This window comes from Ambystoma mexicanum, chromosome 9, assembly GCF_040938575.1.
Source record: "Ambystoma mexicanum isolate Mex_15411 chromosome 9, UKY_AmexF1_1, whole genome shotgun sequence".
Taxonomy (NCBI): domain Eukaryota; kingdom Metazoa; phylum Chordata; class Amphibia; order Caudata; family Ambystomatidae; genus Ambystoma; species Ambystoma mexicanum.
Window position 1 is genome coordinate 573,148,635 of NC_090931.1, and position 16,250 is coordinate 573,164,884.

General features: G+C 48.7%; 1 protein-coding gene across 2 annotated transcripts in view; it reads right to left on the bottom strand.

Annotated features, from left to right (window-relative positions):
- Positions 1 to 16,250, bottom strand: part of NXN (nucleoredoxin) — a 743,311-nt gene that overhangs the window by 209,985 nt on the left and 517,076 nt on the right. For both annotated transcript variants that reach the window (XM_069615174.1, XM_069615175.1), the window contains exon 6: positions 10,245 to 10,424. In XM_069615174.1, the coding sequence (XP_069471275.1) occupies positions 10,245 to 10,424 (180 nt within the window). The remainder of the gene's footprint in view (positions 1 to 10,244; positions 10,425 to 16,250) is intronic.

Here is a 16,250-nt window from a genome sequence, read left to right on the forward strand (position 1 = left end):
CTGCACAGTAATGGGGGGTGGGGAGGTCTGGTACCTCCCTGCTTGTTGACATAGAACGTGCTGGTCGAGTTGTCTGTCTGAATGAGGTCGACCTTGCCCTCGATAACCGGAAGGAAGACGCGGAGCGCTAGCCAGATCGCCTTCACTTCCAGCAAATTGATGTGGTACTCCTGCTGGGTCCAGGTGCCATGGGCGCAGTGATTTTCCAGGGTAGCTCCCAAACCCTCGAGAGAGAAGTCCATGGTGATGGTGACCTGCAGGATAGGTTGCCGGAAAGGCTTGCCTAGCCGAAGGTTGCAGTCCTTCGACCACTATGTGAGGTCCGGGCAAAGTGATGGAGGAAGTTGATCATCTCTGACTGAGAGTTTCGCTCCTGGCTCCAAGAAGCTGCAAAGTGCAGCTGAATCCTCCTCATCCCGAGTCTCGTGTGGGGGATGGCCAAGAGGACTGCTGCCATGAGACCCATTAGATATTGGTACCACCAGGGCGAGGTCACTTCTCTGCTGAGGAAATGCACGGTGGCCCTCTTGTCCTCCGAGGGAAAAACTATCTTGGGGCACGTGCCCAAACGAGACCCAAGAAGGTCTGTCTTTGCATGGGCTGCAGCTGCTACTTTGAGGTTGTGTGAAAAACCCAGCTCATGCAGTGTGTTCATAAGAGCATGGGAAGTATGGTGCACTGTTTCGGGAGATGTCACCCTGACAAGCCAGTCGTTGAGGTGTGGGTAGATGTGGTGGCCCTGCGACCCGATGAGGGCTGCGCCACTGTGTTCAACAGCCTGGTAAAGACCCTGGGGGCAGAGCTGAGGCCGAAAGGAAAAACCTTGTATTGGAAATGGTAGCCCATGATCCTGAATCGTGGAAAAGAACGATGAGGCTACCAGATCGGTAAGTGTAGTTACTTGTTCTTCAGATCCAGGGAGCACATCCAGTCTCCCCTGCACAAGGTCTCCGCTATCAAAGCTGGCGTAACCATCTTGAATTTGTGTACAGGTAGGGAGAGGTTGAGGGTAGAAAGGTTCAGCACAACTCTCAGGCCCGCCTGGTGGTTCTTCTGAATGGCAAAAATCCTGGAGTAAAAGCCCAAGCCCTGCTGGAGGCTGGGACTTCCTCCACTGCCTGGCTCTCGACGAGTGACCGGATCTCCGCCAAAAGAGTTGCTTTCCCAACCTGTGGGAGTAGAGGGGAGGATGGAGGAGAGGCTGGGATAGGGAGGCGGTACCCCATGGAGACTACAGACAGGATCCAGGGGTCCGTGAATTTCTGGCGCCAGAAATGTGCATGTAGAGCAAGCCTGCCCCCCACTGGAGACACATGGACCCGGAGGGGCGTGTCATGCCTTCTTTCCCTCTGAGGCTGTTGCGAAGGAGGGGGACTGGCAAAAGCCCTTACTCCCCTGCCCTTTTTGTTGTTTGCACTGATGTGGAGTCAGCGAATGGTCTCTCTACTCAAGTCACGGAACCCTCTGTAGGTATGCCCCTTGTCCGAGCGCTGCTCTGACTGGGTGAACATTTTGGGCGTGGTCTTTGTCAGTATGGATAAAGACTTGGCCGTTTGTGAGCTTTTTTTCTTTTTGTCCAGCTCCTCGTCCGTTGCGGAGTGGGAGAGGTCACCCGCTACGGACAGAAGATCTAAGATGTGTTCCTGGATATCCAAGGTTGAATTTCGTCACACGGAGCCAGACCGTTCTTCTCATGTCCATGGCAATGCAGATGGCACGGCCAGAGGTGTCAATGTGGGCCACGGTGGACTCCATGATGCCCTGCGCCACCATCTTGGCCTCTGCCAATCCCGCCTTGAATCGTGATTGACTCTGTGCCGGAAGTTATGGGAGGAAATCCACAATTTCCCGCCCGAGACTCTGGTTAACGGTTGCCATCATGGTGCAAGTACGCGTTGGAATACAGTTTCTTCCAGTACGCCTCCAAGATCATCTCCTCCTTGCCTAGCAGTGCCGCAGAGGAGGCGGCTGAGGACGAATGAGGCTTGGAGTATAGTGATGCCGCAGCGATCACTGAGGAGTGTGGCTGAGGATGAGCAGACAGAAAGAGTGTATCCCCCTCCCATCTGCCTGTACTTGGCGCCTTGGCGCTTATTAACCGGCTGGACTGGGTGGGGCTTGAGCCAACCCTTCTTGGCCAAGGCCACTACGTCCTTCTGCATCGGGATCCCCGTTCTGGTCACAGGACGTAGCGTGAGGACTTCTGCGAGGACCCCCTCTGCTGGTTGCTCAACCTCAGGTTGAGTAAGGCCCCAGTACTCTGCCAGCCCTGCCAGAGGTTCGTGGAAGGCCTTGGCTGAAGATGGCGTGTCGGGGTCGTTGTCCTCCTCCTCCTCCTCATCTGTGTCCACCTGAGGGTCTTTTTGGTCAGGGACCGGAGGAGGGGAGTTGGGAGCCGGGGGCTGCGGTGTGGAGACCGGAGCCAGGGGTTGTTGTGGAATAGCCTGGACATGAGGCTGAACAGGGGCCAGGGGCATCTGTACTGGGGCCTGCAGCGCCGGAGCCATTGGCGGGAGCACGTCCCTGAAGAAGGTCCCCCATCCGAGGATATTTCATGAGCCAGAGGAACCATTCAAAGAACCGGTACTCTCCGGCTGGAGTGGTGGTAGGTGATATTGACGGGGTAGCGAGGGGCTGCTGGAGCTGTTGCCTGCCCCGCCCATATGGACACAGTGGGAACCTGCCTTGCACGAAGGCAGGGTAAGCTGTAGGACCAGTCCAACCTTGACACACAATCCTCCACCTGCTGGAGCGGCGTCCTCTGGATACCTGGCACGGCGGGCATTTTATTGAGCTGCCTTGCACGTGCCTGCGTCGTGTTGCTCAGCCCGCTGGGCCCCGTCCCGTCCAGGACTCTTGAGTGTTGACAATGGGGCCTAGCCTGTTCCTCAGGCCGAGGCCCAGTAGGCATTTCGCCCTCGGCAGATCTGCCGGTAGAAATGCATATAGGCCACAATCGGACATGTTGCCGGTACTAGGGCGTAGCCCCTCGGGTGAAGAACTGATAAAAGAATCTTCCGTGCCCTCAGCACTGTCACCGGGAGGATCTACTGACCTGTCGGCCGGTAGCTGATTCAGCCTCGGTACTTGTGCTGGTACCAGCACCTGGGCAGTCCCTCCCGCGCGGGCAAGTCCTTGGGAAGGAGTCTCCCTTGCAGGGTGCACTGGAAAAGAGCGGCCCTACTTTGGGCCTGGATCGATAATAGACTAAGTCTTTTTGGTCCTTTGGAGGCGATCTCTGGAAGAGCTCCCGCCACCTGGCTAGTCTGTTCTTCAGAGACCTAGAGGAAAGCGCATCACACGCGGTACAAGCTTGCCAGCCGTGGTCTGGGCCAAGGCACCATAGGCAGAGGACGTGGGGGTCGTTACTCGGGAAGAGCCTGACACAGGATGGACACCTGCTGAACCCTGTAGAAGTCGACATGCGTTGGGGAGGAGCGCAACGCCTGAGGACCGAGTACCTGAATGATAAAAAGACTAAAAAGACAGAAGAGAAGAATCCGTGCATGGAATTACATGGCCGAAGCCAAAACCAGGAGTGCTGGTGAATTCAGCCTGTTCCAGTCAACGCGGAAAAGGGGACTGAGGTGTGGCGCTGGAGGGCGGAGTCAGGGCAGCGCATGCTCCCAGGGCCGCACCCCCACGCACCTCTAAATTCAAAGGGGAAGAAGGTTCTAGAATTGCAATTGCGATATTCTACTGTACTCTTACGTACGAGTACAGTAGAATATCTCAATTGAAATTCTAGAAACTGGGCTCTCTTTAGAGTTGAGATGCATATTGGGGTGGAGGCCTCTTTCCCTTAGTAATGTACTAGTATTATCTGGTACACACACCTTGTTTAAATCAGTCCATTTTTGATTCATGACTCCCATTTCCATTTTCATTTCAGTCAACAATTTTCGGAGAACTACCACTTCATGACCAACTTTTAGACAATTTGGGCACAAATGCGGATCATCATCAATAGAACGAATTAATGATATTGATGCATTAGTAGCCATATTTATGCCCTCATCTTTTCCCTTCCTGTCACAGTCTCCATCTCTTTCACCCAAATTAGAGGAACAACCATCCTCTAATTTTTAGCTGGTCTGATTAACCAATTCTATTACGAAGAAAGGAATCTGTAGGGATGGCTTCATTTATGTATTTATTTTAAACATCTGTTAATTGGTTTTTCTTTGCATTCAACAATCAAACAGTAGCTGAGTAGTCATATAACAAGATGACATGTTAACACATTTTAAAGGCTAGCCTGAAAACTAACATAACATCAGTCACTTTGTCCCTGCAGTCATGGAAGACAATCCTGTGTACCTTAACAGCTACCGCCGACAGGAATCCAGTACATAGGGCGACCGATGTACATACAACAGCCTCCAAAAGCATGAAAACAGCTATAAACAAATCTCTGATCGGAGGGAAACGTTAACGAAGTTCATAAGTACACACCAGGAAACAGATATTGCATCAGGTGAGCCTGCCTTAGTGATCATATAGGGGCATACCCTTCCCAGGTATCTACAACAGATATTGGAGTTAAAGACCCCATATGTCGGGAAGACGTGCATGCAGTGGCATAGTATGTATATAGGCCGTGTCCAAGTCGTGAAAGTATGCAACATCTTTCAGTCAAGCCTCCACCCTCGGACCAGGACGCTTCCACCATGCTATTGCCACCCTTCTGCTGGCTAGAACCAAATGGAGACTAACTAGCCTGGGCCCATGATTTGGGATGTCTCAAGTGAGCCCCAGTAGAGCAAGCACTGGGTCTTCGGTCCCCTGTTCATTTACAATAAGAGATATAACTTTGAACACCTCCCTCCAGAATTCTATTATCAGTGGGCACCTTCATGCTAGGTGGGCAAATTCTTCATAGCTTTCCTTACATTGCACACACTTGTGTGTTGGTCCAGGGTAATATTTATGAAGTTTAAGCGGGGTATAATACGTTTGGTGCATAAAATTGAAGTGAATTAACATATACCAGGCCTCCAGCGAAACCCTCTTGGTTTAGCCCATTATACAAGTCCAATCTGCTCCAAGAATCTCTAGGTTCAACTAGTTTACCATCTCCCTTAGATGTGTCAGCCCCCCTGGGGACCTGAAAGTAAGCAGTCTCTATCTTGGAGACCAGTCGCCCCTTGCCTTAGGCTTTGATCACAAGCACATCTTGTAATAACGTGAATGTGGGCAGTTGGACAGGAAAGGACAGGAAACATGCTTTGAATTCACTTCTGATCCGGAAATACATAAATATGTCAAGTGGGGTGGTACCTCCCCTTCCTTTAAAGGCTACTGGAGCCAGAAAGGTTCCTTCCAGAAAGCAGTCCCAATGTAACCAGTCCAAGCCTAGTTACAAGTTTCCACCCTCAGGCGCTACACGTGCACAAGACTATATTCACCCCCTTACATTTAGCCCCACTCAATCATTGTACGCAACCACGCCAGCACAGCCACCGGCATATCTATCTAAACATGCAGCGTGGTGGGTCTTGCAGGGTACAGAAGTAATATCCTTCAAAATCCAGATGTGCAAGGCCACCTCCGGCAAGCAGCTTTGACATTTGATTTAATTCTCTGTAGTTTCCCGACCAGAGAAGCTCTAGCACAATCCTGCCGAGGCCTGTAAAAAAAACTGTGCTGATAGAGAAAGGGGACTGTTCAGAAAAAGGAAAAATAAATCTCAGTAGGTCGATCATTTTAATGAGGGCAATCCTTAGCAACAATAATAGAGGAAGGCCTCGCCACATCTGCACTTGACCTTTTAGCTTATCGATTGCTCTAGCATAGTTTCATCGAAAGGCGCACATGTGGGTACATCACTATCTCTATATCCAAATATTTTGTATTATCCATTTCCCATCTGAACCCGGGTGGTCTCAGTCGGTGGGAAAATCACATTTTCTGTGGTTGATGCAGAGCAAAGTACTCTTCAAATCGGCTGACCTGATGAATCGCTGGCGTCAGATTTACTTGTGTCTCTTTTATAAATAATATAATATCATCTGCGTACAACAGGATGATCATTTTATGGGACTACAGCTGAATGAATCTTTGTAGGTGTTGTTCTTGTAGCAGGGCCGCCAAAGTTTCCATCGCCAGTGCAAACAGCAATGGAGAAAGGGGGCATCCTTGTCTTGTTCCACTCGCCAGAGTTTCCGACAACATCCCATTCAATGCAATCCTGACCATCAAGAGAGTTATACAGAAGTGCCACCATATACGTGAACTGTTACCCAGGCCCAGTGGCCCATTACCTCAAAACAGGTACAGCGATTCAACAGAGTCAAATGCCTTCTTGCCATCTAGGAGCACCGTACCAGCAGGTAACTCCCGATTGATGACATTTAGGTGCCCAAAGAACCTGCACAGGCCATATGTGCTGTTCCTTATAGGGACAAAAAACCCGGACTAATCCGCAATTACTAAGCCTTGTATATATATGGAAGCAGTAAGGGGTTCTGAGTAAAACTCAGATTTATCACAAAAGGAAAAGGGTTGGAGAAATCATATCTATCCCTAAGCCTAAGAGGGGTATGCCTGCCTCAACACATCTAAGAAGCGCCTTTGTCAGGATGTACATAAAATAAAGCGTCCTCTGTCCAAACTCCCTAAACTGGCCCTTACATGCTAAACTAAATAAAATGTGTAAATGGGGATATCAGCAAAGTTCAAAAACTTAGGTTACTAATGTGCCAAAAAGAAAAGGAATAAAGTTCCACTAGAAAAGGGGCTTCCTTTACCCTAGATTTCTTCCAGTGATTTTGATAGGATTTTACCACAATTCCAATTTGCTCAATGGGGAAAGCTCTTACCTTGAAGCTCCTCAAAAGCATACAGTTCTCTTGAATCCAAACAGTTCTTTTGAATCATAACATAGTTCACAACAGAGTTGTCTTGATTCCTTAAAGGGGAATGAGTCATCCCTTTTCTGTTACACTTACATATGCGGGAGGTTGGGGTGATTGACCCCTGAGCTTTCTTAATCGGTCTTCCTTTCCCTGGTATACTCAACCACCAGGGTATTCCGTTTTGTTCCACAATAAAGGGGTATGTACCTTCCCTTCTTATCACTGTTTCATCTTACCCTGGGTTTACCCGCCTGCCAGGGTATCTTCACTTTCTTGCTTGGGTTTAAGTTCCACACTCACAGTTTTCCTGGTTCACTAACTTCCCAGGGCTTTGCTTCTCTTTGTTTACTTTCTCTTTCATTCGACTTATAACACTTCTCCAGTATTGGGTCAGCAAACCTTTCTCATTAATTCCACTACCTTTATTTAGGCTCTTGCTCTCAATGAAAGTCATGAGTCTCCTGCAAAACTGAACAATTTATCTTGCCATTTTCACAAATGTTGAAGCAAAGTCTTTGCAGGATTAGTCACAGCCTTGATATTTTATGTTATTTGAGTCATGTCTCTAGTCAAATAAGTGCACATGACGAGTAGAAGGTCCTCATTTATGGGAGAAGTCTATTACAGAGTAATAAAGATTTATGGATTGATCGGCACAAATCCATACCAGGGCAAATATAAATATTAACAAACAAGTCAGGGTTCTACTGAACTAAACAGAACATAACTCAAAATTGTACCTAAAGTTTTGAATCTTTTTTGCAAGATGTACAGAGACAGTACATCAAAGAAACTTTGACCACTTGTTGGGGATGGGAAGTTATCTATATAGGACTTTGGAAGGAGGGGTGGGAATGGAAGGTAACTATTAATAGCCCTGTTCGATGTGTGGGATATTTAAGGTACATATAGAAGGGGAATCACCATCACTGTATCAAGTCACTCTCCCTTCCCCATATGCATCTCAAATGACCCAAAACCCCAGCCATGAACCGTGGATGTAGCATCAACAAGCAAATCAAGTGCAATGAAAATGTCAAGAGTCTCGCCTGTTACTGATTGTCTCCAAACAGCTAACAGGAATGTTCAATCAGGATTCAAAACACTGGTGAACTCAAGCTTTTTCAAATGAGAGCCTCTTATTTATTTCATGTTGAGAGACCAGTCTCTACATCTAGTTGAGACATGCCCACTTGCCGGTCTGCTTCTCCAGTTATCAGTTTAGTAGATTGCAGCTGTAATAGGAGTGGGGGTGACATCCGCCTCTTCCGGGACAGTAATTATTTCTGAGTGCCATGGGCGAGGAGGTCCCAAAAAGGCAGCTGAAGGTTTCCTAGTTGTTACAATTGTCGAAGAGGTTGATGCAGATTTTCCTGTGTGTTGCAAATAGAGAAAGGATAGCTGGGAGGGCCGAACCCCATGAACCTTCAAAAACCATGTTGAGGTCTCTCCTCCATCAAAGTACATTCGCCAAAAATTCATTTAACATTCTCAAGGTTATTGCAGCCCATTTCATATAAGGAAAAGTTGTACAGGCCCTTAGCCATGATTTTATGTTGAAAGTTCAAGAATCTACGATTGGCCAGGTTCGTTTTTCTCATGCAGCTCCATCGACACGTTGCAGCACAATGTCATCTATGCCAGTAATTATTAGTATTTCTTTGAAAAGATTTTTAATGTTGGAGAGGGTATTCTGCCCCTCCACCCAATCAGGCATACTTTAATGCATATGGCACTGTTTTCCTGTACTTTGCGCTTTTTCGAGAGGTGCTGTATTTCATGGACTGCCATGTCTGCGTCTTTATAAAAGAGGGAAATTATCATCTGTAATACTTCTATGCCTCTCAATGTCCTAAAAATGGGCTACCTGTTGAACAATCATCATATTCAATCTCCTTAACTTAACACAGTAATTTGGTTACATTTTTGTTGAATGCTTTTGTTCATGCTGCACACTACTATGAGTTCTGCCAATTTTATTTGTTCCTGAGTGGCGGAAACGTTTCTGCGCCAGGATGAGGTCTCCCCTCTAGTCTTGTGTCTGAAGGGAGAATATCAACACAGTGACAAACCCTTGTTAGAATGGCCCAGTCATGAGTCACAAATCACCCTTTGCCGTGGTCAAGTTTATCAATGATATACCAGAAAAACATATCTCAGCTCATGCACAGAGTGGAACTTTGAGAATGGCCCTATGAGTACTTAACAGGTCTAGGAGGTGGGCTGGGGAAGAAGGGGGTAAGGCTCACTAGGCGGGCGAACAGCCATGTTATGTCTTGAAAGTGACAACGAGTAATATAGAACCAAGATTGGTTTATTTTGTAACCAAAGAGACTGTATTTGAAAGTTCCTGGTTAGTCAAATTGAACATGATCAAATATGTAGAACACGAAAGGTACTACATTTAAAAAAGCCTTAATTGTACTTGGAGGTCCTTCTGAATGCTTTCAGGCATTTAAGAAATAGGATTTATCTTACACATTTGTAATTTTAAAGTTCTCTTCAAAGCTGATGCCAAGAAATGTTTGATATTGGGGGAGGCGTGGCCTAGCACACATATTAAATGGCCTAGGTATCTCCCGCGTCCCACAGTGCCCAGAGCACTGCCAGTCTTCCTGCGCAAGCCCTGCTTTAAATACCACAATATCCCATTCAGTAATGCGTTCCCAGCCTCTCAGTCTGCAACTTTGGTTTTCATCGAACAATGGCATACTAATCAGCCGCCAGTTTAGTGCGCAAACCGGGCAGCTGAAGACTATGTACACAATCATTGTGCCCCCCCCCGATGCAATACTGGATCTACTGTGGGCTATTTCCTTCTTCGTACTGGAGCTCTGTGTCAGAGCGTCTCCTGCCCCCCCACCATCCCTCCGTAGTACAGTCAGCTACAGGATACTGATGCAAGAGACCTTTGGAGGTGCTAACCACAGTGCCGCCGATGGCACTCGTACCTGTCCTCTCAGATTTAAAGTGCCTGGTATTTAGTGATCAGGTCTCCGAGTTGGGTGCCATTTTAGCTCATCAACTAAGGTGCAGATTGGCATTTGCACTGTCAGTCCATTTCAGGGTATGCATGCTTGAGAAGGCACCATTCTAGAGGCTCCAGCTGTGTACCACACACTTCTCAGGTTATAGAATGCCATGGTCCACATATACAGGGTTCAATCAATTGGGATCAGTTCATATCAGAAGTGTTTTTCTCCATGAACAAAGTATTAGAAGCTACCAACATCTTAGCTGAGCTCCAGAGCACCCAATCTTTTTTGCATTTTTTTCCTTATGTAAAAAACATGCCATTACTCACTTGTTTATTGGCTACGCATTGGAGCAGATTACAATTACCATCACACAATGAAAATAAGCAAGAACACAAATAGTATGCCTTACCAACGAAAAGAACCAGGCATGGCCCTTCATTCAGCTGGACAGCATTTGAGTCTGTTAGTTCTAGGATAGGCTTAGGGTGCCATGGAAACTCTTTGCAGTCCACATCATTTAAAACTTCAACTCGCCCCTGTCGTGTGACAATTTCTCCTTTGTGATCAAGTACTATGAGGGTTGGAATACCTGCATCACAAGAGACAAAACAGCTGGTTAATTTAATTGAGCATCCTATTTGTTCTGTTCTCATCCAAATAAAGAAAACAGTTTTGAACCAAACTAGACACATGCAATCTCTGGTTACCAACAAACCCTGCTCTTGCAAATTATTTACAAGGATCTCCATTCTATGCATATTTTTGGAATTTGACAGGTTGCGAACTGGGAAAGTAAAAATGTTATTCTCCATAGTGACTACTGTACTTCTAAGAGGTGACAGAACAGAGCCCTTCGAAGCAAAGCGCACACTTCCTCTTAAACACATTCCCAGAGGAGGGGACATGCAGTGGCAAGGGGTAACGCTGATAAGTCCACCTCTCGGGTTTCTTTATCTCAGTCCCTTTCCTGCCAAAAGGACTAGGACGACTAACTCGTTTACAGGGCAGGAGGGAGGGGATATGGAGGGAAAGAGACTTAGAACTAGAAATATAGTAGTCACTACAGTGAATAACTTTTCCTTGCTCTTATGTCCCCTTTCCTCCATAGTTATGGGAGAGTACCAAGCATCACTCTACCCATGGTGGAAGGAACCTAAACTACAAATAACATGTTCCCAAGTACTACGAGAGTCTGCTCTAGAACTGCCATCTACAGACTAATGCCTACAGAAGGCTGACATGGGAGCCTAGTTAGCAGGCCTGAAAATTGCCCCCCAGCCAGGAGCATGGCTTTGAATAGCCACATCTGTGCTTTTCACCCTTGTAAATGAGCATGAAGTCCTTTGCGACGGGCTCAGTTTTGCAATTCCTAGAAACGTTTCATAAACTGGGAGTTCAGAAACTGGGAGTTCTGCCCAGGTCAGGCTCTCCCAAAGGTAACAGTGTATCCGAGTATCTGTGAGCTCTACTCCTCTTGACATAGAAGCTCAAGGGCCTGCAGGAATGTAAGCAATGAAGAGTTCAGTAATTTTCTAATAGAGGATTTGGATGAAGTACCAACAAATACCATGCTTAATTTGGAACTTGGATACAACCTTTGGAAGGAACAAGGGAACATTCTTAGAACCACTATATCTGTGTAAAAACGAGTGCATGGATTTTCAGAAAAGGGAGCTTGCCCTTTGCCAATTCTGCTAGCACATGTAATTTCTACCAGGAAGGCATTATCCATGAGACAAGCTAAGTGTCAACAGAAGCCATGGGCTCAAAGGGTTTTGAGCCAGACCTCACAGCAACATGTTACGATCCCAAGTAGGAATGTGAAACAAATTATTGTAAACCAAAAAGTGATGTTTAATAACCGGGCTGGAAAATGAAATTCTACCGTTTGGTTACAAAGATAGAGTGGCAAGAAAAAAACGTGGGTAAACTGAGTGAACCAGACTTGATAGGAACAATACATTGACTGGAGCCTGAAGAGTGTGTGTGACCCGTTAAGCATCCAGTAGCAATATTTTAGCCACCTAACTCTGTATTGGGTATGAGTAGAACATTTCCTAGCAGCCACCAATATTCAGATTATCTTCCAATTAACCTTTGGGAACCGGTGAATGACCAGACCTCGTCCTGCTAGTGAAGGTGATCTGGACGGAGGGGAAGAAGGAACAAGTTGCTTACCTGTAACTCCTGTTCTCCAGCATGAATCTTATATGGCTTCACATGCTCATGAATAAAGAATACATAGCAGTACACACATGCACAACCACGGGAGGTGGCAAGGCTCAACATAAACATCTCTTACCTCCTCACCAGGCTCACCTTCAAGCGAACAGGTTGCGCAGCATTGCTTGGCTGACTCTGGACTCCTCCCTGAAATCCCTGATGACGCAGTATAACTTTGTGAAGGTGTGCGTCGACCTCCACGTAGTAGCCCTGCAGATGTCCAGCAGGCCTACACCAGACAGGAATGCTGTAGTTGGTGATCGCTCTAGTCAAATGGGCTCTCGGACGGCCAGGCAACGGTCGGTTTGCCAACCAGTGACAATGGGTGATGCAGCCAGAGAGTCATCTGGAAATGGAAGCCTTGGAGAGGGCCTTCCCATGGCTCACAGGACCAAAGTTCACAAAAAGGTGCAAGGTCTTCGTGAAACTTTGTGCGGTCCACGTAGAACTTAAGAGCTCTAGCCACATCCAGAGAGTGCAAAGTCCTCTGAGACGGCGATGAAAAAAACCCACCGGTAATGCCAAGGCTCGTTCAGATGAAAGTCCGACGGCACCTTGGGCCTGAAGGAGGGGTGCGTCCGCAGCACCAGCCTCATGTCATGAAAAGTCAAATAAGGTGGCTTACAGGACAGGGCCTGAATCTCACCCACTCGTGGTGCAGAGGTGGTGGCCACGATAAACACTGTCTTCCACAACAAGAACTTCAATGGAACTCTCTGCATAGGTTCAAATGGAGGCCCCATGAGCCTAGTTAATACCACAGTGAGTTCCCACGCCGGGGCTGGAGCCTTCGCCGGCAGGAACAAACGGAACAGTCCTTTGACAAATTCCACAACCAGACGGTGTGATCATAACGACAACCGTCTCGGAGATCTGGTGTAGCGGGAGATAGCCGCCAGATGAACTTTGATGGAGGTATGGGCCAGCCCAGCTTTGGCCAACAGCAAATACGGTAGCACCTGCAGAGCCGTGATTCGTAGAGGGTCGATCTTCGGCACCGAACTACGAACCTCTTCCATTTATGTCTGTAGCATTTAAGAGTGGACGATGCTCTGGCCTTAGCAAGTACCTCCTTGCAGTCCGCTGTGAGATCATGACCTCAGAACTCCAACACTGCAGGAGCCATCCCGTCAGCCTCAGCGACCCTGAATCGTGGTGCAGAAGTGCGCCTACTTCCCTGGCGAGAAGCTCTGTTACCACCAGAAGCTTGACTGGAGGGGACGTGGACATGTCGAGAAGGTCCAGGTACCAGATCTGCCTCGGCCACACTGGTGCAATGAAGATCATCCTGCACAGTTGCCATCTAAGTTGATTGACTAGTCGAAGAAGCAACGGCAGAGGAGGGAACGCGTACAGAAACAGGCCGTCCCAGGGGAATGAGAATGCATCCGCCGTGCTCCCCGGTTGGGGAAACCTGCTGTCGAACCTCTGCCACTTTGTGTACTTTGCTGTCACAAATAGATCGATTTGGGGATTGTCCCATCTGCGGAATAGGTGATCCACTTAGTCCTGCTGAAGCTCACAGTCGTGGCAAGAGCGCAGCTCCCTGCTGAGAGAGTCGGCGACAGTGTTCTTCACTCCTGCCAGATGAAACAGGATGAGGAACATCCCCTGGGCGATGGCCCAGTGCCATAGGTCCTGCGCTTCTTTGTAGAACGCCGGGGATCTGGTGCCCCCCTGCTTCCTGATGTAAAATGTTGTGGTGGCATTGTCTGTGAAGACCCGCACCACCTTGCCCTCGAGGGATGGAAGGCAAGACTTGAGGGCCCAAAACACTGCCCGCAGCAGCAACACGATGTGCAACGTTTTCTCCTCCAGTAGCCACAGGCCTCTCGCGTGAAGACTTCCTGTGTGAGCTCCCCATCCTTCCAGGGAGGCGTCCGTCGTGACCGTCTCCTTGTGCGGTGGGGTCTGGAAATCTGTGTCTCCAGACAGATGAGCGCAAACTCCCCACCATCTTATCGCTAGACAGAAGCTCTCGTTGAGCGCAATCCTGTCCTGAGAGCTTCCCGACACCTGTATCTAACGGTCATCAAGGAACTCCTGAAGCAGATGCATCCGTAGCCTGCACAGTCGGATGAGGTAGATACATGACAACATCATGCCAAGCAGAGACTTGATGGTCCTCACCATGGCAACCTTCAGTGCCAGCAGCCGTTGCACCTTGCCCAGAATGGAGCTACCCTCTCCTCCGGAGACACCAGGCACGACACTTTGTTGAGCCGGGATCCCAGAAACAGTGTGTCCTGCTATGGAGTTAAGCAGGAATTTGCATAGTTCACGAGAACCCCAGCTCCACCAGTGGGCAAACAGTCCTCGCCGTGTGTTCGACGGCGATGTACTTCGAACTGGCACGGATGAGCCAGTCGTCCAAGTACGGGTAGATGTGGATCCCCCCCAGTCACAGCTACGCCGCCACAGGCACCAGGCACTTGGTGAAAACCCTTAGCACCGACTTCAATCCACAGGGAAGGGCCTTGAATTGGTAGTGCTTCCCTTGAACTACAAAGCCCAGAAACTTGCAGTGCCCCTTGTGAATTGGGATGTGGAAGTACGCATCCTCCAAGTCCAGCGATGACAGGAAGTCCCCCTCTTCCAGCTGTCCGAGCACGTGTGGAAGAGTGACCATCCAGAATTTTTGGGACTAGATGTATTTGTTTAGCCGACGAAGGTCGAGGATGAGACTCCAGTACAAGGTCTTCTTTTTCACGAGGAAGTACCTTCAGTACACTCCGGAGCCTCTTTGGGACAAGCTCTATCGTGCCTTTCCTTAACATGGCCCGCACCTCCAGCAGAAGCTGAGGGATGTGGTTTTCCTGCCGGGCCACCAGTGGTATTTGGGGACACTTACGTTGAAATTCCAGGGTGTATCCGTGGGCGAGAGCGTACAGCACTCCACTGTCGGTGGAGATGGTCTTTCACACCCTGACCAAGTTCGCCAGCTGGACTCCCACCAGGATGCACAGGTGGGGGCTTGACGCCACAGTCGGTTCAATCCTGCTTAGACATCGAAGGGCCGCCTTGGGGACCCGAAAGATGACGCCCTCCTCCGAAGGCCTTGGAGCCGCCCCTGTTGGTTTCTTGGGCCGAAGAGCGGGAGGGCTGGAAATAACCAGAGGGGCCCCTGCCGAACCCCTTGGAGGAACCTTGGGACTTGCTGCCTGAGGGCCGAAAGAACAGCCTCCGTTGTTGAAGAGTGCCCAAGGCACCTGCCTTCTCCATGGCTTTTAGAGACTCATTCACACCCTTCCCGAACCAATTGTCCCTGTTGAAGGGCATGTCCAGCACCTTCGACTGAATGTCCTGATGAAAGTTGGTGGCCTTGAGCCAGCCACGATGAAAGCAAATGCTGTTGCCCATCTGGCAGAACCCTGCGCAGGCAATGTCCGTGGCCACCGTGATGGCATGGTCCGACGCCACTTTGCCTTCCTGCAGAATTTCCAGCGCGTCTTACCTCTTGTCGTCGGGAAGAAAATCCAGGATGGGAGCGATCTTGAACCACAGCTCTGGGTCGTAGTGTGCTACGATGGCGAGAGCTTTGGCGGCCTGGATGGTCGTCGCCGCAGAATAGATGACCCGTCGTCCCAGGGCATCTAACTTCTTGCCCTCACTGTCCGGTGGGGTGGATGCTGCAGAGGAAGAAGCACCCAGGGACTTCTTGGCCGCCGCAGACACCCGAGTAGGGAGAAGGTTGGGCCCGGAAGCACTTGGGTGCAGAGCCCCGCACCTTATACAGAGTTACATTTCTCCCCAGCTATGGCCTCACTAATGGGAGGAATAAAGAAATATGCCAGAAGGGAGGCCGACCTTTCTTCACCATTACCATCTAACTTAATAAGATACAACAGCAAGATTGCTCATCAAAATGATGATATTGCCAGCACTAAGTTTCTGCATCTTAAAACAAGTATCTCTAAAGAGCTTCAAAGCTATAGTCTGACGGACCTTTGTTCTCCCATGGATTCGCTGAACGAACTTATCTCCGTCACATGTCCACACAGAGAAAATATTGCAACACAGACTGAGGTACAAGCCCCTGCAGCCGTCTTTAGCCAGTTGCCAAAATCTGACAATGGCTGCCAAGTCAACATTCAAGAGGTAAGATTGAACCAAGCATCTCAAACTACCCTGATAAGAAGTTGCTGCCCTGCACCTGCCAGGACGATACCTGTTACTATTGATCAGGGCAAAT